The 19,668-nt window shown below is 51.7% G+C and overlaps 11 protein-coding genes across 11 annotated transcripts; 6 read left to right on the plus strand and 5 right to left on the minus strand.

The window, feature by feature from the left end:
* Positions 1-653: 653 nt before the first annotated feature.
* On the plus strand, positions 654-1,934 carry P170DRAFT_450077 (putative lipase 8 precursor; the record flags this gene model as incomplete). The annotated part of the gene is made up of 1 exon (XM_024851092.1): positions 654-1,934. The coding sequence occupies one exon, from the start codon at positions 654-656 to the stop codon at positions 1,932-1,934; it is 1,281 nt and encodes a 426-aa protein (XP_024700344.1).
* Positions 1,935-2,094: 160 nt separating this feature from the next.
* Positions 2,095-3,109, minus strand: P170DRAFT_450078 (aromatic alcohol reductase; the record flags this gene model as incomplete). The annotated part of the gene is made up of 3 exons (XM_024851093.1): positions 2,095-2,547; positions 2,608-3,021; positions 3,074-3,109. 3 exons carry the CDS (start codon positions 3,107-3,109, stop codon positions 2,095-2,097), a joined length of 903 nt encoding a protein of 300 aa, XP_024700345.1.
* A 431-nt stretch (positions 3,110-3,540) lies between these two features.
* Positions 3,541-5,793, plus strand: P170DRAFT_513118 (transcription factor domain-containing protein). Its single transcript, XM_024855065.1, has 4 exons — positions 3,541-3,942; positions 3,993-4,381; positions 4,429-4,519; positions 4,567-5,793. Exons 1-4 carry the CDS (start codon positions 3,550-3,552, stop codon positions 5,701-5,703), a joined length of 2,010 nt encoding a protein of 669 aa, XP_024700346.1. The 5' UTR covers positions 3,541-3,549; the 3' UTR covers positions 5,704-5,793.
* A 70-nt stretch (positions 5,794-5,863) lies between these two features.
* Positions 5,864-6,924, minus strand: P170DRAFT_513119 (uncharacterized protein; the record flags this gene model as incomplete). Its single annotated transcript, XM_024855066.1, has 6 exons — positions 6,722-6,924; positions 6,478-6,668; positions 6,338-6,414; positions 6,158-6,281; positions 5,982-6,087; positions 5,864-5,934 (listed from the first exon to the last, which is right to left on the minus strand). The coding sequence occupies exons 1-6, from the start codon at positions 6,795-6,797 to the stop codon at positions 5,864-5,866; spliced, it is 645 nt and encodes a 214-aa protein (XP_024700347.1). The 5' UTR covers positions 6,798-6,924.
* A 792-nt stretch (positions 6,925-7,716) lies between these two features.
* On the plus strand, positions 7,717-9,193 carry P170DRAFT_440198 (Zn(II)2Cys6 transcription factor domain-containing protein). The gene has a single exon (XM_024850023.1). The coding sequence runs from the start codon at positions 7,854-7,856 to the stop codon at positions 9,117-9,119; it is 1,266 nt and encodes a 421-aa protein (XP_024700348.1). The 5' UTR covers positions 7,717-7,853; the 3' UTR covers positions 9,120-9,193.
* A 526-nt stretch (positions 9,194-9,719) lies between these two features.
* Positions 9,720-11,069, plus strand: P170DRAFT_513121 (RTA1 domain-containing protein). The gene is made up of 2 exons (XM_024855067.1): positions 9,720-10,149; positions 10,242-11,069. The coding sequence occupies exons 1-2, from the start codon at positions 9,963-9,965 to the stop codon at positions 10,964-10,966; spliced, it is 912 nt and encodes a 303-aa protein (XP_024700349.1). The 5' UTR covers positions 9,720-9,962; the 3' UTR covers positions 10,967-11,069.
* A 508-nt stretch (positions 11,070-11,577) lies between these two features.
* Positions 11,578-12,364, minus strand: P170DRAFT_502091 (MARVEL domain-containing protein). The gene has a single exon (XM_024854176.1). The coding sequence runs from the start codon at positions 12,291-12,293 to the stop codon at positions 11,583-11,585; it is 711 nt and encodes a 236-aa protein (XP_024700350.1). The 5' UTR covers positions 12,294-12,364; the 3' UTR covers positions 11,578-11,582.
* An 829-nt stretch (positions 12,365-13,193) lies between these two features.
* P170DRAFT_458626 (putative isoamyl alcohol oxidase) lies at positions 13,194-15,063 on the plus strand (the record flags this gene model as incomplete). The annotated part of the gene is made up of 3 exons (XM_024851810.1): positions 13,194-13,288; positions 13,323-13,654; positions 13,722-15,063. The coding sequence occupies exons 1-3, from the start codon at positions 13,223-13,225 to the stop codon at positions 15,061-15,063; spliced, it is 1,740 nt and encodes a 579-aa protein (XP_024700351.1). The 5' UTR covers positions 13,194-13,222.
* A 324-nt stretch (positions 15,064-15,387) lies between these two features.
* P170DRAFT_513122 (nitroreductase family protein) lies at positions 15,388-16,345 on the minus strand. The gene is made up of 3 exons (XM_024855068.1): positions 15,894-16,345; positions 15,729-15,843; positions 15,388-15,668 (listed from the first exon to the last, which is right to left on the minus strand). The coding sequence occupies exons 1-3, from the start codon at positions 16,227-16,229 to the stop codon at positions 15,466-15,468; spliced, it is 654 nt and encodes a 217-aa protein (XP_024700352.1). The 5' UTR covers positions 16,230-16,345; the 3' UTR covers positions 15,388-15,465.
* Positions 16,346-17,674: 1,329 nt separating this feature from the next.
* Positions 17,675-18,362, plus strand: P170DRAFT_271705 (uncharacterized protein). Its single transcript, XM_024843146.1, has 2 exons — positions 17,675-18,050; positions 18,105-18,362. The coding sequence occupies exons 1-2, from the start codon at positions 17,845-17,847 to the stop codon at positions 18,226-18,228; spliced, it is 330 nt and encodes a 109-aa protein (XP_024700353.1). The 5' UTR covers positions 17,675-17,844; the 3' UTR covers positions 18,229-18,362.
* On the minus strand, positions 18,346-19,618 carry P170DRAFT_513123 (DUF3632 domain-containing protein). The gene is made up of 3 exons (XM_024855069.1): positions 19,154-19,618; positions 18,996-19,059; positions 18,346-18,923 (listed from the first exon to the last, which is right to left on the minus strand). Exons 1-3 carry the CDS (start codon positions 19,451-19,453, stop codon positions 18,496-18,498), a joined length of 792 nt encoding a protein of 263 aa, XP_024700354.1. The 5' UTR covers positions 19,454-19,618; the 3' UTR covers positions 18,346-18,495.
* Between the last annotated feature and the right edge of the window lie 50 nt (positions 19,619-19,668).

The raw sequence follows: 19,668 nt of genomic DNA on the forward strand, positions 1-19,668 counted from the left end.
TGTCAAGCTCCGTACATGATTGCTGTGTCTACATCTGCGAACATCACTTCTCATCAAACCTTAACAATTAGCCAGAAGCACAAATCAGATCAGTACTGTCATCTCCAATGAGCCACGGCTATTAGCATTTTTAATTCAATAATCTTGAAAAGAAATAGTGTGGTTTTTAATGAATTTTTGTGACCAGGGGCCAGGGGCCTGATACTAAAATCTCACCTCAAGGTCATGCACAGGTGATATAGTAGACTGGATGATCAGAAGCAATCGGGTCATTTGGCAAGTTAGGGTTACACGTATCACATGTATCGCCCATCGTCACCTGCATCGGCCACGGACTGTCAGTTGATATAACAGCATGGGATAGCCGTGTGTTTCATGCAAACTATGATTTATCAGTGTTTACGGATAAGCCACTCAGGTCGCTATTGCCTATTTAGTATAAGGGTTTGCACCTCGTTTCTACCTGCCTAGGCACAATACATCAAGAGGGAATGCATTCGAAGGCTTTCTATAACTAAATGCGTCGGTCCTAACTTGGTCTGCAATTCAAAGGTATCTGGTCGAAGAGCTGGCCCAGAATTGCTCGAACCCCAACCGCGCAATATATCGTCAGACTATAGGCCAGCTTTGGCTGTCACAAGCGCCTCGAAACAATGCTGCATATTGCCTCGGTACTCTTGATCGTGGCAGGTCAGCTGCTCGCCATCAACCCTTCCTCAACGAACACGCCAAACCAGCACAGTCCACCTCTTCTTCCAACCCAAGACCCATTCTACAAGCCCGACAACTCATCCTGGGAGTCGTCACCACCAGGCAAAATAATCAAGTCCCGGGCTGTGAACCTAACTTCCACAATCATAGACCTATCAATAGTTCAATCCGCGCATCAACACTTATACCGTACAAGCGATGCACACGGATGTCCGAGCTACGCCGTGACCACCGTCCTAATCCCCAAAAACGCAACCGACCGTCATTTTCTTTCCTTCCAGGTCGCCTATGACTCTCCTGACAGCAACTGCTCGCCGTCCTATTGGGCCCAGGACGGTGTCCCCGCAAATCCATACGGGATCTTCGGCGACTTCAGTACATTAATCCAAACGTTTCTATCGCAGGGAATACCGATCAGCATACCGGACTATGAGGGCGTGAACGCCTCGTTTACCGTCGGCACTCAGTCAGGATACGCGGTTTTGGACTCTCTGCGTGCGGTACAGAGATCAGGCTCAATTGTCGGGGCGTCTTCGGCCACAAAGGCTGCAATGCTTGGATACTCGGGTGGAGCATTGGCGACTGAATGGGCTACCGAGCTACACGCCGTCTACGCTCCGGACGTCCAAATCTCTGGCGCGGCGATCGGCGGCTTACCGACTAACATCACCAAGACGTTCTTTGCGATTAACGGAACACCAAGCGCGGGGCTTATCTCGGCCGCGTTCAATGGCATTGCGAATACGTTCCCGTGCTTCGGGAGCTATTTGGACCGTCATTTGCTGCCTGAGCGCGCTGGGCAGTTTTACTCGACGAAGTATCAGTGTAGTCGAGGGTCAAGAGGGGGGCTGGGGCAGATGTCTCCGTGTTGGGAGCCCAGAATGTCCGCATATTTTGATAATGGCGATCGAATTGTGTATGATCATGCGACACTGCTGAATACATTTGGGACGATGGGGTCTCACGGCACTCCGATCTGTCCACTTTATATTTGGAAGGGGACTAATGATGAGATTGCACCTCCTATTGAGGATACCGATGCGTTGGTCAAAAGCTATTGTGCTGGAGGAACAAACATTACGTATGTGAGGGTAGAGAATGGAACACACCGGGATGCTATGGTGGCAGGGATCCCGGGGGCTATGGCGTTTCTGAAGTCTCTTCTTGGAGGGCGTGGACTAGATAGATGCACCAGCACAACCATTCCAATAGTTAGGGCATAGGGGGATCCCTGCTTGAGAATATTGTCGCATTGTTGGGGGATAGTTCGCCTGTTATAATCGGTTGGGAGAATATGAAAATATATCAAAGACCATTGAAAGCAGTGAAATAAGCCAGAACTATGACTTGCCAATCCAATTAATCCTCTAACGGATTGGAGATTTAGTATTTCATAACGCGCTTCACAGTCTCCTCGACACTCTCCAAATCTAGTCCTAACACATAATTTCCAAGCTTCTCATCCTTGACATAGTTCGCATTCAAGCCAGGAATGCTACCAAAGCAAATAGCCCGGACCAAGGCAAATGCGCCACTGAAATCACCGGCTCCAACCTTTTGCAGACCATCATTTACCTGCTCTTCTGTGGTTGTCATTGTAACCTCCCACTTGGCAGCAGTCGCCTCCTCCAAAGCGGCGAGTATCTCCTTGTGGCTAGTCTCCACCGAAGCAATAACCAGGTACTGGTTCTTGGTCGCCTCGGGACGTTGGAGTGTGGACACTACAGCTTGTGCGAGCTGCTTTTCGTTGGTAAGGGTGAATTTCTTGTTTCCGCCATCCCAGATCGTAGCCTTGCGGTTGGGAATGTCGAAGCCGAGGAAGCCGTTCTCCAGACCCTGTATGCGATGTTATTAGCTTTAATTTTGAGGCCCAGGAAAGCAGTGCCGAATGCATACCCAATCAAACAGTAGCGACGGCACAATACCGGTCCAGGTAAGTCCTTCAGACTCCTTGGTCTTCAGGTACTTGAGTAGCTCCGTCTTCTGGCCGAAAAGAGGCAATAGCTTCAGAACGTTCTCATTCTGGTTATTAGCCGAGAACTCAGAGGGGATGAAGCGCTTGACTCCGGCGCGAAGAGCGGCATCGACGAGCTTCTGCTGCTCAGCGAACCCTGCAGCTCCGACGGTGGAAATAACGGCGTCCTTGCCCTTGAACGCATCTTCGAGGTCGGACTCTGAAAGGTCGGTCTTGTGGATGGTGACTCCGGCAGGGAAGGTAGCCTCGCTCTCCTTGCGGGTGATGGCGGTGATAGAGAACTGCGAGGATTCAATCAGGCCGTTGAGGATGATCTTCCCGATGCTGCCGCTGGCCTAGGGAATGTTAGGATGTTAAATGGTGGATGGATAAGCTGTTTTCACGTACACCAACGATGGCAATGTTCTTGTACGCGGGGGACATTTTGGTGCTGTTGGAAAGGTTGGACTTTGAAATGATCAATCTAGATTGGAAAGGTAGATGCGATGCTTTTCTGTTTGCTCTTGAGAATCCAACTCAGGGGAAATGGTCCTCATTTATGCCTTCCAGCTCATCCCGATCATCTCATAGAAGCCATATACTTCGTATCATTATGCTGGGCTACGGCCCCCAACTAACAAATACACTAAATCACCAACTTAGGTTTCTTATTAGAAATACGGACTTTCCCTCCGCTCTCCGCTCCAGCCAATCAATGTAAACGCCGACAGACTTACGCACTATATTTGTGGGGCTTTGTTGGATCGACTCATCCACCATCGTCTCACCCATCCCGATCCTAATACTATTTCACCACATCACAGCACCACGCCGAACCACAGCGCCCCTTGGATTTCCAACTCCACAGACTGTATTAATAATAAATGCCTCGGAGAGCAATCGCATCGGGCCGATCGTGCCTCGAATGCCGTCGGAGAAAGATCAAGTGCGATCGATCGTTCCCGTGTGCTTATTGCGTCAAGGTTCGTGTGCAATGCTCCTATCCACCGCGGAGAGCGGAGCGGACGCAATCACGCAGTCCGAGCTCAAGAAGGTCCGAAAGTAGTCTCGAAGCACGCGTCGACAGGATCGAAGGGGCTTTGGAGGCTTTAGGACGAGATTTCTCGCAGATCAGGGAGCTGCTGTTGGCGAATGTGCATCGTTCTGACAACTTGTCCAGCGAAAATGGCGAGGAGAACGATCAGCCCAATATCCCGCCTGATGAAGATACCACGCATCATATAAGTCTGGGTCTTTCAGAAGACTTGAATCAAGAGGTTGTTGTGAGAGTACACCCCGTGAATGAACTCTGCTCATAGCATCATAGAACTGCGAGCATAATGCAACACAGCCCAATGACTTTGTAAATGAAAAATCGTCTAAGGACATTGTGCTCCCGAATTCCGCCGAAGGAGATACTCAACTGCGCTCCTTATTCAAATCAGATCCAGTACCACGTCTAGAAACTTTGCGTCCCTCCCCAGTGACTGTGTCGTTTCTCTGGCAGAAGTATTTGGAAAATGTAGATCCACTGATCAAAATATTCCATGCCCCTACTCTCCAGAGGCAGGTGATGAATCTGGTTCGAGGGCGCAGGAATAATGGCTACCCGGACGAATGCTTGATGTTTGCAATCTACTACTCTGCCATTTTGACAATGGATGCGGTGGGGTGCCAAGAGGAACTTGAGGAAGACAAAGAAGAACTGCTGAATAGGTATTCACCTATGGTTTACCATATTAGTATTAAGCTAACGATAAAAGATACCGAACAGGTGTCGAAAAAGCTCTTTTAAAGGCCGATTTTGTCAACACGCAGGGCCTGTCTGTTTTGCAGGCGCTTGTCATATACCTAGTAGGTTATAATCAATTCCGCATGTCAAGACCAATCTGACAATTCAGATCTGTGGCGAAGGAGATAAATCAAGTACAAACATGCGAAAGCTAATGGATCTTGCCATCGGAATGGCTGTAAAAACGGGTCTTCATCATGACGGGGAGAGTCAAGGAATCGCACCGTTCGAAGTCGAAATGCGACGTCGCCTGTGGTGGCACATATGTATTCTCGACACTCGAGCTGCCGAAAGCAACGGGTCGACTCCGCGCATTTTGGAGTCACACTTCGATACCAAGATGCCTACGAACGTGAGCGACGCGAGTCTCGACCCAGTCATGAAAAAGGTTCCCCAGCCTCAGACCGGTAAGACGGAACTGCTGTTTAGTCTGATCAGATTCGAAGTGAGCTATTTTGGCCGTCGGATAGTCTTTTCCGATCAGTTTTGTCGTGACAATGGATACAAAATATTGTCGCCGCTCGAAAAGTGCAAACTGATTGATGAGTTCCGCGCGGGCATTGAAAACAAATATCTGTCGTGCTGCGACAGTACAGTTCCCCTTGACTTTGTAACGATCGCCTCCACTCGACTTATCCTTGTTCGTTTCAAACTAGCCGTCACGAAACCTCGCGCAGGGATCAGACAAAAAGACATCGCAATGCCGGGTAACTTCCGAGGAATATGCGTGGACGTTTTGCAGCATGCGCAGGCACTCCGAGGATATGAAAGTGGAAAGCAGTGGTTATGGTTATTCAAGACATACGTCGAATGGGAAGCGCTTGCTTGTCTCTTGTTGGATTTGTGCCTGACTCTATCCGATACTCCGGACTACTCCGCGTGGGAAATCGTCGAAGAAGCATACAGCTATTGGAAGCAGCATAACCAGATGAATGGGTCTGGGCGATGGGGAAAAATCGAGCAGCTTTACAACCAGGGGTTGGCCATGCGAGACAGCCCAGAAGCCATAATGCCAACACCGGTCTCGAATGATCAAGATGCGGGGGTTCTTGATTTTGAAAGCTCTGAGCACCTCACTCGTATGTGGGAGATGGCGACTTCTGCGGCCGTAACTGTGGGAATCCATACTCCTGAACCTGTGACGAGTGATGAGGTGGCGGAAATGCCGACCTCTGGTACGGCTTGCGAATGGAGTGTCGGGGTGTTTGGGCAGTATTTTGAGATGATGGATTCTTCACCCACATAACTGAGCCCCAATTTCGATATTCCCCCCGGTTTTCCGAAGAAACTAAATTTAGGACGGATTCGCTTGTATAGCACCAACCTTCGCTTTCCCACTCAAGAGATATCGAAATAACCTCGAGAGAGCACGCATAGCCTCAATCCAATCTTCTCTCAAACACAAATCATAGCCCCTTGTAAATCTCACCTTGCAAGTCTCGTCCTCTGAAAAGCCCTTGGAATGTACCCTGGAAATCTGGCTAGTGGTGAATAGACTATGGGCAATATAGACACGAGGCCCACAAAGACCAATGACAAATACCTCTTGGTCCTGAGGGTCCAAGGCAATATTTCTGGCAAGCTGACCCAACATAATACTAAGGTTCTCAGCCAAAAGGCCACCTGAGCTCTGTCCTTCCGGTCACTTAGAAACGTCAGCGAATTTTTCATCGATAAAATGGGGTGCATAAAAATCATACAGCAACATAGGAGACTACGGGGACAATATGGCCTTGAGATCTGATAGTGATTGTACCCTCGGCCTTCGCAGAATATCGCTCACCACCGATAAAATACTTCTGCTTAGACCCCAATACCGGGAAACTTCGTGAATAATTAGAATGGAGACTTTGGGGGAAAATATGAGGATAGAAACTTACTCAAGTTCAGGGCATGAGTCAAAAGTATCCTCAAGGTTATAACATATAGTCTCCATCAAGTTCTTTAGCATCATACCCTAAAATTGGAATGAGCATTGATTTCTACCCGGACCTTCCCAATTTTTCCTCGGTAATGTGACTGTCTCGTGCGGCCTCAAAAAGTCTAGAGTCGCCGATATACTCTGTTCGTCTAAGTCGTAATAGAAACCGATGATCCTATGAAAGAACTCCCGAAATTCATACTCTTCTCTCGGCCAGCCCCGGATGCACGTATGCTTTGCGATTGGTTGATCCTTGAATATCCAAGGGATTAGTCGTTCCACGTCCTTGTCTTTAGTGAGATGTTAGTCCAACAGCAGGATATCAGGTAGTAAAGCAACATACTTTCGCGTTCAATAGGTTCGACTTTGGGAATCAGTGTATCAAAATCAACAATTTCAGAGTAGACAGTCACCGACATGATGGATCAATCTACTCAGCCAGTAGGGCAAGCTCACGCAAAGAATACGGGCAGAGATGAGACCATTCAAGCGACTAGTTAGCCGGTTGGTTCAAATGCATATCATGCTTGGTTAGGATGAACAGTGGAATGGGGAAAAAGAGGACCCGCAACAAGGGATCAGTCGGTCAATGAAGGCTAACCGGATATGGGCTAGTGCTCAATACCCTTGACTAAGCCGGATTTGGGTTTCGCCCTGATAAATTAGGCATCAAATATCGCCAGCTTAGCCAGAAGTTCATTAGAGATGGCCACCATAACTTCAGGACCCTTTTCATCCCACTTATCCATTACTTCATGGCAAGATCGGCTTGGGATAGCTTTCCACGGTGAGGTGATCATGGGATACCTCAACATTGCGTGAACGAGGACATTTTACACTGGTACTATCGTGTCGGCGCTTCCGTCTTGGACTTTGCCGGGCCAATGCAAAAGACTCCATACTGCCATGATATGACCCTCTTAAAACATACCCACGGCACGGCTAATTAATCTCAAACCCCTCAGTAGAAATCTTGGGGCCTAGACACTAATTTTAGGACATGCAGCAATTTCATACAAGGCCGAATGGCCGATCGTCGAGGCACTATCACACATTGTTGACTACACAAGGTACACACAGTGGCACACCCCTATTTTCCTGCCAGTTATTTAGTTTCACATCTTCTTCACTCCGGAGAATTCGGTCAACGTCGTCATGAGCTCGCCACCTGCAACCGGACTGCTGCCTCAGGCCGCCCCCACGTGGGGGGCGCTGACAAAGCCGGCGGAGAAATCTGGGCCCAAGGCAGGCAAAAGAAAACGAATACGACTGCATCTTCCGCATCGCCCCGACATGGACGCTGACCTGCAGAACAAGATTCGCTCCAGGCGATCACATCAGAAATCTCGCTTAGGATGTAGGAACTGTAAGAAGCGGCGTGTGAAGGTGAGTCTCCTTACGCTGCCATCTATTTCCCCTTATTACCTGTACTTTTGGCCCTCCTGCAACCTCCTTCCGAGATATATCTCCCCGCAATGGAACGGATTCTCAGTCTTTTCTGCTCTGCTCTTTGCCTATCTTCGGATCAATACGATCTATTGGAACAGGATATCTCCGGATACGATACTGACACGTTCCAGTGCGACGAGAAGAAACCTATCTGCACCAACTGCTCGCAGCATTCAATTGAATGTGACTTCTCGAGCCCTCCTGTACTTCCATCTCAGGGTTCAGCAGCATCCTCACCTCCCACCCGACGATATCGTTTCAAACAGTCTAAGTATCAGCCCCTGGCAGTGCCATCACCATCCGATAGCAATCAGTCACCAGACTCCACATCCACTGGGGTCCAATGTGATCTGTCCGCAAGCCATCACGCAAGCGGCGGAATCTCGTTCGCCGATTTAGAACTCTTCCATCAGTTCATCACCGCAACTTATATCACCTTCGGAGATGTAACAGAAAAGCACAGAGCGATATGGCAGGTCCATGTACCACGCTGGGGGATTTCCTTCCCCTCCATTCACCATCTTAATCTCGCCATTGCGGCGTTGCACCTGGCCCATGAGAATCCCGACCGCCGGGACGAGTACGTGGCGAAGGCGGATAGCCACTTCACGTTCGGTGTTCGATCCGTCACCAATATCCTGTCGAAGCTCGACTCCGACAACTGCCAGATGGTCTATCTATCCGCTGTGCTTATTTGCTTTATCTATTTTGCCCGCGGGCCCCGCCGCGGCGAATACCTCGTGTTCAGCGAGACCGGGCAATCGGAATGGCTCGTCCTGATGCGAGGCGTTCGGTTCATCCTGTTTTCCAAACCCCAGGAGGTTTTCTCTGGAATTTTGGATCCCGGGGAACAAGAAAAGCCGAAGATGACTCCGGCGCTGGAAACGGAATTGCTCGAGCAGAAAGTTCATCTCGCTGCTGCGCGCCAGTTCCTCGAGGAATCTGTTCCCGAGTCTGAAAGGGAGCTCTACGTTTCGGGGATGGAGAAGCTTATGGTTTCCTTTGAAGAAATGCACAATGTCCGCAGCATCAAGGGTGATGGAGCATGTCTGATGCCTGCGGTCATCGGATGGATCTACCGACTCCCGGATACCTTTGTGCAGCGATTGGAGGATAAAGACTCTTTTGCGTTGGTTATACTAGCTTATTGGAGTGTGATGTTGAAGTATATGACGCCGACGTGGTTTATGGAGGGATGGGATGTGCATGTTATTTCGGGGATTCGAAATTCTTTGAGGGTAGATTATCATCAGTGGATTGAGTGGCCTGTGAGGACGATTTGTGGGGCGTGATTTTGGGGATTATCTGGGTTGCTCGTCCTTCTTGTATTTTCTCTTGACCTGTCATATACCGATTCTGAATACCCAATGTCCACCAGACCGTATGTACAGGAAAAACATGGAGGATTATGAATTGTGTAGCCGGCTAGTGTCATCGAGCATTGTCGGACGAATTTCGGCATGAGAGTCGGGACATAAATGACCGAGGGGGCAACAGCAGGAGATACCATGTGGGATCTATAATTAGGAATAAGCTTATATAGACTAGTCAAATGGGAACCACAGATGGACAACATGGTGGACAATCGGGTCTGAACATAGAAACCATGAATTTAAAATTTAAATCGTATAGCATCTGACCATAAGGAACTGGCCGGTGGCAAGCATACACAACACTCCCCGCTAGAGATTGGCCCACTGAGGCAACAATGAAAACTCTGAGCATCGCAGAAAGGAAAAAGCCGCGCATGTCGGAAGGCATCCACATCAGGACGGTTTCATGTCACTCCAGGGATCTAAAATGCGACATCCATGCGGCACAGACCTAATCACTAGAGGGCCTCGGCCAAATGCATTGGTCAACACATATCGCAGATCCACCGATATTCATGAAACTCGAGGCTAAAATTAGGGCCAGTCCACCGTTGATCGCTGCCCGGGTTAAGCTTTATCTGGCCGACCCACTCGTACTCGTTCACGAATTACCCGATTCGGTAATATCGTCGTATGCAGAAACCACCATGGACGTCTTGATGGTCTACGTTGGCATATAAGTCGGGATGGATTCCTGGTGGATAGTTCAATTTTAACTCTCTGTTTGATCTCCCTCTCTGCTACGCTCTGATTCCCAAAATCATGGATTTCGAATTCCACCCCGGCCAGAACGGCTCAGATCCCTGGGTCGAATTCTACCCCTACAACCCATCCAAGCCAGCCGGATACGCCTTTGTCGTGATCTTTGGCATCGCAACCATTGCCCACCTCGTGCTCATGTTCCCCTACCGCGCCGCATACTTCATTCCCATGCTACTAGGCGGAGTTTGTAAGTCTCTCCTCCACATTTCCCACTCTGTAGCATTGCACCCGCTTCCTCACCCCACATAGCCCTCGCTGACTCCTCTCTCTTTTCCATAGGCGAAACATTCAGCTACTACGGCCGCGCCTGGTCGCATAACAACCGAACCCTAATCAGCTCATGGGCACTGCAGCAAATGCTCATCATGTGCGCTCCGCCCCTCGTCGCCGCAACCATCTACATGATCCTGGGCCGGATCATCCGCGCCTGCAACGCCGAGCACCACTCCAGCATCCGCACTAAATGGCTCACCTTCATCTTCGTGACGAACGACGTGCTGTGCTTCCTGACGCAGATCTTCGGTGCCGGCGTCCAGGTCACAGGCGACGCGCACATCATGTCCATCGGTGTCAAGGTGGTCCTGGTGGGTTTGGTGTTTGCGCTCGTCGTCTTCGCGGTCTTCGTGTGGGTGGCGTTTCAGTTTCATCGTCGCCTGAAGCGCGACCCCACGCCTGTCGCGTATCAGAATGGTGGCTTGCACTGGGAGCGGTATATGTGGGCGATCTACATCTCGTGTCTGGCGCTGATGATTAGGAACTTGGTCAGGACCATTGAGTTCGGCGCGTCGGGGTCGGATCTTGGGAAGAAGGAGATCTATATCTATATCTTTGATGCCGTGATGATGTTTATCTCGATGGCGGTGTTGATTGTTTGGCATCCGGGGTTGTTGATTAAGAGGTTGAGGAATATGAATAAGGCGAATGAAATGTATGGGCCGTTGGAAGGGGAGACGCAGTCCGCGGATGTGCCGCTGACGGGTTATATGGCGCAGGAAAGGCATTGAAGGATAGACTGGAAAGGGGACACGTTCTTTGTTTTGATTTCTTTTGTATATGCTTTCTTTGGGCTTTGGCTATAGATCATTCTCCAGGCTGCTGGGTAGGGCGTGTGGAGTTAATTCCCTTTCATTCTTTTTCTTCTGCATTTTGACCTTTTGTACATAAAAGCTCATGTAACGAACAAACGACGATTCCATCATGGTCAATGATCGTCTAGAAAATAGTTTGCATCTTAGCCAGTGGATTCCGCGTGTCACTAAACACATACGCAATTCTCCCAAAAGCCAATGCAGGCCAGAACCACCCCGGCGTCCACTTTCCCGCTGCCATCTGGGGCAGTTGGCCCATCACCATTTCAGTCAACGAAGAATAGCCCCAGCCGCACGCCGAAAGACAGGCTCTCGCCGAGAAAGTACTTAAGCAATTATGTAAGGAGTGAATCTGGTTGCCAAGCAGCATCCAAAAAGGGGTAGCAGTATCAGGTCCCTTCGAATAGCCAGAAACAGTTCCTCTGTTGTACAGGTTCGGGACGGGTGGAGCGCTCAAGGTGGATGGAGGTATTGTGATATATTAGAATGGTTCTTGGTTTTTGGATTCTAAGATTTAATTATCCTTCCTGAGCTATTGCCGGTCTTTAGATTCTTGATTCTCTGGAGCAATGGCTGGTCCTTGCGAGAATCCCAACGAACGCTTCGCCTCCCCCCCGATATCAGATTTCTCCCCTTTCTCGTCGCCCGGACTGCTCTTCTCATCCATCCAATCCGACCAGTCGTTGTCCTCCGCATCTACCAATCCCTTCTCCATATCACCACCATCCTTCAGCACAGGTTCTTCGTCCTCCCTCCCTTCACGGCCCTTGTGAGCCCGACCTGCACGCCGACGCCCTCGCACACCCCACACAATACCCAGGATAGTCGTCGCAAGCCACAGAAACAAATTCATCAGATCGATCCAGACAGCCGCTTTCATCCGAGCCACCGAGAGCGTAGCCTCTTCATATCCACTGTTTACATCAGCTGTGAAAATGGTCCCGAACACCCCGGCCTGCGCCACCCAGAGGACGACGATTACAGCATCCCAGACCGCCCAGGCGCCGTGGATCCTGGGTGCGAGGAGATATGCAATCGCGGTAAGCGCGGACACGATCACCACGAATTCCGCGTATATCCACTCGGCGTGGGCGTGGGCGTTGTTTTTGGTTGCATGTGCGAGGTCGGCGCCGTAGATCCCGGCCACGACGATGGCGAATGTGAATTGTAGGATGCGAAGGGTGAGGCGGGTAATGGCTCCGTAGGTGTTGTATTTGCTCGCATTCTGGGCTGGTATGGCCATTGTGAAGTGGTTTGTTAGGTGGTCAACGAGAGGTCAGATGAGGTGTATCAGAGGGATCGAGGTGGATGTTGTCTAGTTTGTACTACTAGGCACAGAGCTAGCTAGGGGGTTTGAGGATCGAGCTTTTATATGGGGCTTCAGGGACGAAGAGGAGATTTCTGCAGATGGAGCGTTGGGTTTGCTCAGCAGTGGTCATGAATGATTCTAATTATAGCGTTGGGGCAAAATTCCCGAATATACGGCAGATGATGTATGAAAAGTGATGAAGGGTCAACGGTAATTACCCGATACAGTAAATCCTCGCATTCGTATCACGCTTTGCCATATGCGACATGAGGAGTGCAGATCTCCCGAGCCCTGCGAAGTGCAACTTTGGGTCAAAAAGGCTAAGACCAGGCACGAACCACTGGGACATAGAAAAATCTATCAAATTACCAAATCAAGGCAATTCATCGTATTCGTTCTCTCCAGGGAGTCGGGGAGATTGCGGTTCAGGCCGTGCCCAGTGGTTCAACCACGCGGTAAAAAACGTTATTTGAATAGGGGTACTGGGATTTTCACTATTCTTTTCCTCTTGTGATTTCGAAGCCATCACAAGAACAGAAAATCTCCAGCAAAGTCTATCATTAAGGGATCATTTGATAGGGAGTAGTAAGCAGTAATTGGGTTGCCTTGACTGGTGCCGATGACCTCGAATCCACTGAGTGGGTCATCTCTAGTACCGTGAAGACTCCGAAGTATATCCCGGACCGTATGTGCCTTCGTAAGGTCAATGGGTGTAAATCCAACCCTTTCCAGTGATATTCACGAGAATGTCGTCACTGAGGCAGTACTGTCTCCTGTCCTCTCGGTCCAGGCAAGGTATATAAACGGGAGTTGCTCCCTAAAGCTATGAATCATCCAGCTACTCGGTAAACCTGCCACCTCAGATGTTTTCAATCCTCGCCTCGGCATTCCTTTTCGCAATCACCGCCTCGGCTTCGGCCAGATGCAAAGTGACCCCCCACGACGCAGTCGATTGACAACCAGCTCCTCAGCACCGTGCCTGTCGCTTCCTCATGCTGGGCCAGTAATCCATTCGGGTCGTCCGTCTCCTGCAGAACCGTGCAGTCGTCCTGGGCCAACGCCTCATGGCACTCTCAGCGCCCCGAATCCATTGACTACTTGATCTACGCCAACAATTCCTGCTTGCCCCCAACTGCGCCAGGCTATGTGGCAGACAACGGGTGCACTCTTGGCGGCCTACCACAGTACATCGTCAACGCCACCACTGAAGAGCAGATTGCAACGGCGATGAAGTGGGCTGCGGAGCGCAATATCCGTATCGTGGTCAAGGGCACGGGTCATGATCTGAACGGTCGGTACGTATTTTAACTTATGTAAGAAGTGCGACGATGAAGCTCTAACGTACCTGTCATCCCCATGCAGATCATCCGGTGCGTTTGCCTTGTCTATCTGGACTCACAACTTGAACAAGCTGGAGCGCCATCCCGTCTGGACGCTTCCCTCCCAGAACACCTCCGAGGACGTGTACATCGTCGGCAGCGGCCAGCAGTGGGGCAACGTGCTCACCAAAGCCCTCAACGAAGGCCGAGTGGTCCCCACGGGCCAGGACCCCAGCGTCGGACTCGGTGGCTACATACAAGTGGGCGGACACGGGCCGATCTCGCGAACCTACGGACTCGCGTCCAGCCACGTCCTGCAGATGAGAGTGGTGACAACCCAAGGCGATATTCTCGTCGCCAACGAGGTCGAGAATCCGGACCTTTTCTGGGCCCTCCGAGGCGGCGGCGGCGGCCAGTACGGCGTGGTCACCGAATACGTCATTCGGCATCACCCGGTGCCCAGAAATGTGGTTATGGGGAATGTCCTGATCGCGCCCAAGGACGGCAGCAATCGCAGCGCCGAGGCGTCGTGGGATGCAGCCGTTCGCCATATCGCGGCGCTGCCTGACCTGATGGACGCCGGGATCGCAGGCGCATGCATGGTGGCGACCGGCGAGACAGCCGTGTCGTTTGGATCTCTCAACGAGTCGACTACCGGCGTGGTGATCAAGCAGGTCTTCTGGGCCTTTAACTCCACTGTCCCGGCCATGAAAAGCCTTGTGGACCCTGTCCTCGCCAATATCAGCCACTCTGCCGGTGGAAACAGCAGCCTCAGCGTGTCCTTCACAACCTCCAACCTCGGGAACTACTCCTCCTTCTACAGCGCCATCTCCGGCAGCGAGGTAGCCGGCGGCCAGAGTCTGGTCTCTAGTCGTCTCCTAGGCCGCGCCGAGCTGATCGACACACCCCTCGAGCGCCAAAAACAGTACCTTAAGATCGCGATGCGCTCGCAGAACAGCACCGCCGGGACCTACGCCACGATCGGACTGCAGGGTGGTCCGGGGGTGCGCAACACGCAGACGCAGTATTGGGGCGCGGTGCTGCCCGCCTGGCGGTCGGCGTATCTCCATTTCATCTCGAACGGAGCGACGGTGGACCCGGTGGCGGCTGGGTCGCCGAAGCTGGCGTTGCAGGGTGCGGCGCGCTGGAACGAGGCCAAGGAGGAAATGTGGAGGGAGTGGGCTCCGGATTCAGGGGCCTATATGAACGAAGCTAATCCGTATACGAGTAACTTCGAGCAGGATTTCTATGGCGAGAATTATGACCGGCTGGTGCAGGTGAAGGCGAAGTATGATCCTAGTGAGAGTCTGTTTGTGTTGTCGGGCGTGGGGAGCAAGAACTGGGATTATGACTTGGATACGGGCAGGCTGTGCAGAGTGGAGTGAATGGGTATGTAGTGTCGGCTTGTGGACAATTGCTCTTTGTTTAGGCTTTCCAGACTCATGGTAAGTTCGGCGGTCGAATGGCATTTGCGTGAAGGGTTGGTAAGCATGTCGGACGTTTCTGACCCTTTCGCTTGGTACGAGAGGTAGCAAGTTCATTGGGACCTTTTCGCCTTACTCCTGGTGTATATTAGTATTTATTCTCTGAGATTAGTTAGAACAAGTCGACTTGGTCTGTGTCAATTTTTGAACTGCACATTACCTCGAACAACCCTCACGTGCACAGCGATCCCAGAGACATATTACAGACTACATCAAGCCTCGAATAAAAACGGTCAATCGTCACATTGATCTATCGACATGTCTAAAGTGAACCACGCTAAAAGACTTCATATCGTATCATGCTTATTTACCAAACACCTTGAAGCGGTCCTCCAGAGGCGCGAAGGCCTTCTCGCCGGGCGCGGCGGCAGGAGTGCCGAAGACGAGCTGGGCATCGAGCTTCCACGAACCGGGCAAGTTCCACTGCTTCTGGATACCCTCGTCGATCAAGGGGCTGTAGTGCTGCAGGTTGGCGCCGAGGCCTTCGGACTCTAGGGCAGTCCAGACTGGTGTCCGTTAGTTTAACACTTGAAACATTGGCGAACATAAAAGGGATGGGTGCATACCAAGGTACTGCGACATAGCGTTGGACTCCAAAGCAAACGGATCGAATTTGTCGGCGTAGATGGCGAACTTCTCCTTGATCGGGGCCAGGGACTCATAGTCGACGAAGAAGAGGACCTGAACCGGTTAGTATTTTGGGATAACGAGCGCAAACACGCGAGTCTTACAGTTCCGTAGGCAGCGCGGAAGCTCTCGATCTTGGGCTTGGTCGACGACTCAAAGGCCTCCCGGGGAACGGCGCCGGCGGCAACGAGGCCCTCCAGCGCGGCGAGGGTGATGTCCCAGACCTTCTTGTGCTCTTCCTTCAGCAGGAGGACGACACGCGAGGTCTGGGTGTTGAACGAGCTGGGGACGTGCAGGACGGAGGTCTCGACGATGTTCTGGATGGCCTCGTCGGAGATGGGGCTCTCGCCCTTGAGCGCATAGACGGTGCGACGGGCCTTGACAGCCTCCAGGAGGGTGGCCGTGGCGGGGTTCTTGAATTCAACCTGAGTGGAGCCCATTGCGATGGATGTGAGGGTGTTGGTGCGGGAGAGGATTGGTAGTCTGGATGATACTGGAGGAATAATGGCCAGGTCAATTGGGCGTGTCGGTGGCTTTATATCGTGATGGATGCCCCTCCTGCTTGGCCAACAAACAATCTTCCACCCCGCTATTATCAGTCGGTGCGGATGTCGGCATTGGACGACCGATAATTCCGACTGGATCCATCATGGATGGCCCGATGGCCCCATCGCCATCGCGGACACCGCCATCACCGGCCAATCATGTTACATAGCGCCGCCGGGTGTTGCCTTTGTCAGCGCAGTGGGCGAATTATTAATAATTGTAAAGCGGAATTCTGCGCGGTGGAAGGAGTTGGATCGGCAAATGAGGGCGCAGTAGGGCCTTAGAAATGGAGAATTGCGACAGATTACGAGAGATTGAAAATGCACCGTGGCATTGTGTCAGATTAAGCCCCCTGCAGGAATATGGACGGTGGAAGAGTAATCAGTATTACTGCAGAAGATCGCTGCAGATGCCAATGGAGGGATGGATAATTATGCGTGGGCTTGGCGTCTCGTGCATCGGAACCCGGAGGAAATGATTCTGCGCCTTGGCAGGGGTCCATTCGCCTGACTCAGCAGCTAGATTTTTTCAAGGCCTCTCATTGGCCGGCGGACTCTGCAATCATCAGCATTTTCAGGTTGTAAGTCTCCACCGACGCCGCCTGAGTAATTCGTGAGGATACAACCCTCACCTGCGAAGATCTCCACATCTGATTGCGCATTCACCGAGTCAGTCCGATGGCACCCAAGGAAAGACGAATTCCGGTGAAATGCCGCATACTCGACAACATGGGTGCGTCGTGACATCATCCGTTTAGGGCGACAGCTTTCTGGAAACATTTTTCCATCTCCTCGGAGCCACGCCTGCGATCCGTGGAACGGCTGGCGCCCGTTGCAGTCTTTCGTGCTTGGCTATGCTTATTGCTACCTACTGTAGGGCTGCCTTAAGCATTTCTGCGCCTAGCGCGATTGAATTAAGCTGCGTTTTGGCGTCGGATGGGGCTTGGAGTGAAGATGTACATCTGCAGAGTCTGAAGAATCCCACTCCAGTTGCTTTCAGGCTGTCCTTTCCGTCCAGGAACATCGATATGCGCTGGATGTTCACGCAACCAAGCCCCTCGATTGTGTGTCTGCTGGTTTTCCCTTCTTGGCGACAAGATGGCACCATCGTGCAGTTCCCACACCATTTGGGATTCTCTTCCATGATGCTTCCAGTGCCCTTATCGTGATGATGGGGCCCCACTGGAGAGCCGTAGCAGGATTGAGACCTTCCCCTCTTACGAAGACATCCAAACTCCCATGTTGCAATTCCGCAGCGGGACCAATGGGAACCTCGAATTGTCACCTCATCATTTCCCTGATTGACTTCCTGGAACAGCCAGGAACACCAGAAACAGGGAGGAACAGGGTCTCCAGAAAAGCTATAAAGAGGCCCTCAAACCCTGCCCTGGAGAAGAATCATCCAACAGCAGCAATCCAAAAAAGCAAAGCAAGCTCAGTCTTTCAATCCCAAAACCACTTTCGATCAAAACCTTCCAAGCTTTTCTAAACCTCCACCACCTCAATCAAAATGCGTTTCTCTCTCGCTGCCCTCTCCACCGTCCTCCTTATGGGCGCCGTCTACGCTTCCCCCGCCCCCGGTGGCGGTGAGGACGAGATGCCCGACAAGCACGAGAAGGGCGGCAAGCACGGCTACGATGGCGGCAAGCACGGCTACGATGGCGGCAAGCACGGCGACGATGGCGGCAAGATCATCAACATCGAGCACCTCGAATAGTGAGACTTCATTCTCTCCCTGTTGCAGTCGAGAACAATTCTAACAGCCCTCAGCGTCACCAACAAGTACACCTGTGTTGAGGAGAACCACACCATCGATCTGGCCCTCCTGACCGAGGCTGGTGACGGCTGCGCCAAGAGCGCTCTGCTCGAACTCGGCCTCCTCAACATCCTGTAAGCCGGTGCGTTAAGCACTGCCAGGATTGAGTTGAGCTTCTACGCCGACCACCTAAAATTGGGACTTGAAAGAATTTCAAGACGGAGTTATTTGCTTTTCACTCATATGCGAACTGTTCGGCCGATGTATCTAAGCTGCGGTGTTAGCTAGGTTGCCAATTCACGGTGTAATTCGCAGTTGTTGCTTTCTTAGGACGTAGTTTGTTATTTGGTTTGCAACAGGAAGGTATTCCTTCTACCTGGTTGCTGGATAACTCCAATCAACCTTCTATCCTCTCTCAATCTCCTCCATGATCCTCTTCGTCTCCTGAGCCCTACCCGCTGTCTCCCCTCCCAGAGCACCCAGTTGATCCAAACGATCCTTCCAAAACGCCCATCGCTCCACGCAGTACTTCGACGGACCCGAATACAACGACCCCGGCTTGAACATCCGTTCCTCCGGCTTATCGCTCGTTTGGGATGTCTCGTATATCTGTTTGCCCGCGTACTTGATCCACACCGCCACTGCGTCGATCCCGGCCTCATACTCCGGCCCCGATGTCTCTTCCTCCAGGACGTCGCGGATCGTCCACAGCCCGAAATTTCCCCACGTTACGGACTCGAGGCGTAACAGTCGCGCGGCGAACGCGTTCAGGCTCACCCATTTCAGGGCGGCGGAGGGCCACGATTCGGCCTTTTTGGTGTTGTACTCCGGCGCTGGGGGGTGTTAGTTCGTTTGGTTTCGGTTGGCTCGGCAGCTAGGTAAGTAGGGGAGTGGGGAGGACGTACGGTTCCAATCCTCTCGCATCTGAGGTCCTAGGAGAGGGAGATCCGTCCACATACGTTTCTTTTCCTGTCGACTTCATCAGCAACTGGCACTGGCTTGCACTCATGATATCTCGCCCAGGTCGGACGGAATCGGATTCAAAACCGAACGGAATACATACACCCCAGACCTCGATCTCCGTGGCCGGCAACTTCGTCAACGCATCGACAACCTCAACCAATCGGTCCTGATAGACATGGTCATGCGGAATCTGGAACACCAGCGCCCGGATGATCAGCCACGTGTCTTGACAGAATGCGCCCGGGTCGGTTATTCCGAGGGATGATTTCTCCGCGTCGATGCGCTGCGCGGTGCTGCTGGCGGAGATGGACCCCTCGGACTGTAGGTAGTCGTTTAGGGACTTGAATAGACGCTCTTGGGTGCCGGTGGATTCGTCGCTGATGTGTAGAGAGAGGGTCATTTCGAGGAATTTGTTTGGGAGAGGTGGTTATGGTGGTGTGGACAGGTGGCGGGAAGGACAGGGTGGGATATGTTTATAGGGAGGATCGAGGCGGCGGGGTGATGGCACTACTGAAGATTACGGACTGGGATTAGCCAGTCATAGCCAGGGACTACCTGGGTTGATTGGGACTGTTGACTGTGCAGCAGGCAAAAGAGAGGCTTATCCCGGGGTGC

This window comes from Aspergillus steynii, assembly GCF_002849105.1.
Source record: "Aspergillus steynii IBT 23096 chromosome Unknown P170scaffold_8, whole genome shotgun sequence".
In the NCBI taxonomy this organism is placed as follows: Eukaryota; Fungi; Ascomycota; class Eurotiomycetes; order Eurotiales; family Aspergillaceae; genus Aspergillus; species Aspergillus steynii.

Excerpts from the sequence above, each read along its gene's own strand:
- P170DRAFT_513118 (XM_024855065.1), top strand. The coding sequence starts at position 3,550 with ATGCCTCGGAGAGCAATCGCATCGGGCCGATCGTGCCTCGAATGCCGT. Across the intron at positions 3,943-3,992 it reads CAGAAGACTTGAATCAAGAG|AACTGCGAGCATAATGCAAC; the intron begins GTTGTTGTGAGA and ends ATAGCATCATAG. Across the intron at positions 4,382-4,428 it reads AAAGAAGAACTGCTGAATAG|ATACCGAACAGGTGTCGAAA; the intron begins GTATTCACCTAT and ends TAACGATAAAAG.
- P170DRAFT_440198 (XM_024850023.1), top strand. The coding sequence starts at position 7,854 with ATGGAACGGATTCTCAGTCTTTTCTGCTCTGCTCTTTGCCTATCTTCG.
- P170DRAFT_513121 (XM_024855067.1), top strand. The coding sequence starts at position 9,963 with ATGGATTTCGAATTCCACCCCGGCCAGAACGGCTCAGATCCCTGGGTC. Across the intron at positions 10,150-10,241 it reads CATGCTACTAGGCGGAGTTT|GCGAAACATTCAGCTACTAC; the intron begins GTAAGTCTCTCC and ends TCTTTTCCATAG.
- P170DRAFT_502091 (XM_024854176.1), bottom strand. The coding sequence starts at position 12,293 with ATGGCCATACCAGCCCAGAATGCGAGCAAATACAACACCTACGGAGCC.
- P170DRAFT_513122 (XM_024855068.1), bottom strand. The coding sequence starts at position 16,229 with ATGGGCTCCACTCAGGTTGAATTCAAGAACCCCGCCACGGCCACCCTC. Across the intron at positions 15,844-15,893 it reads TCCGCGCTGCCTACGGAACT|GTCCTCTTCTTCGTCGACTA; the intron begins GTAAGACTCGCG and ends TAACCGGTTCAG. Across the intron at positions 15,669-15,728 it reads CGCTATGTCGCAGTACCTTG|TCTGGACTGCCCTAGAGTCC; the intron begins GTATGCACCCAT and ends AACGGACACCAG.
- P170DRAFT_271705 (XM_024843146.1), top strand. The coding sequence starts at position 17,845 with ATGCGTTTCTCTCTCGCTGCCCTCTCCACCGTCCTCCTTATGGGCGCC. Across the intron at positions 18,051-18,104 it reads AACATCGAGCACCTCGAATA|CGTCACCAACAAGTACACCT; the intron begins GTGAGACTTCAT and ends AACAGCCCTCAG.
- P170DRAFT_513123 (XM_024855069.1), bottom strand. The coding sequence starts at position 19,453 with ATGACCCTCTCTCTACACATCAGCGACGAATCCACCGGCACCCAAGAG. Across the intron at positions 19,060-19,153 it reads CGGAGATCGAGGTCTGGGGT|GAAAAGAAACGTATGTGGAC; the intron begins GTATGTATTCCG and ends TGAAGTCGACAG. Across the intron at positions 18,924-18,995 it reads GATGCGAGAGGATTGGAACC|CGCCGGAGTACAACACCAAA; the intron begins GTACGTCCTCCC and ends AACACCCCCCAG.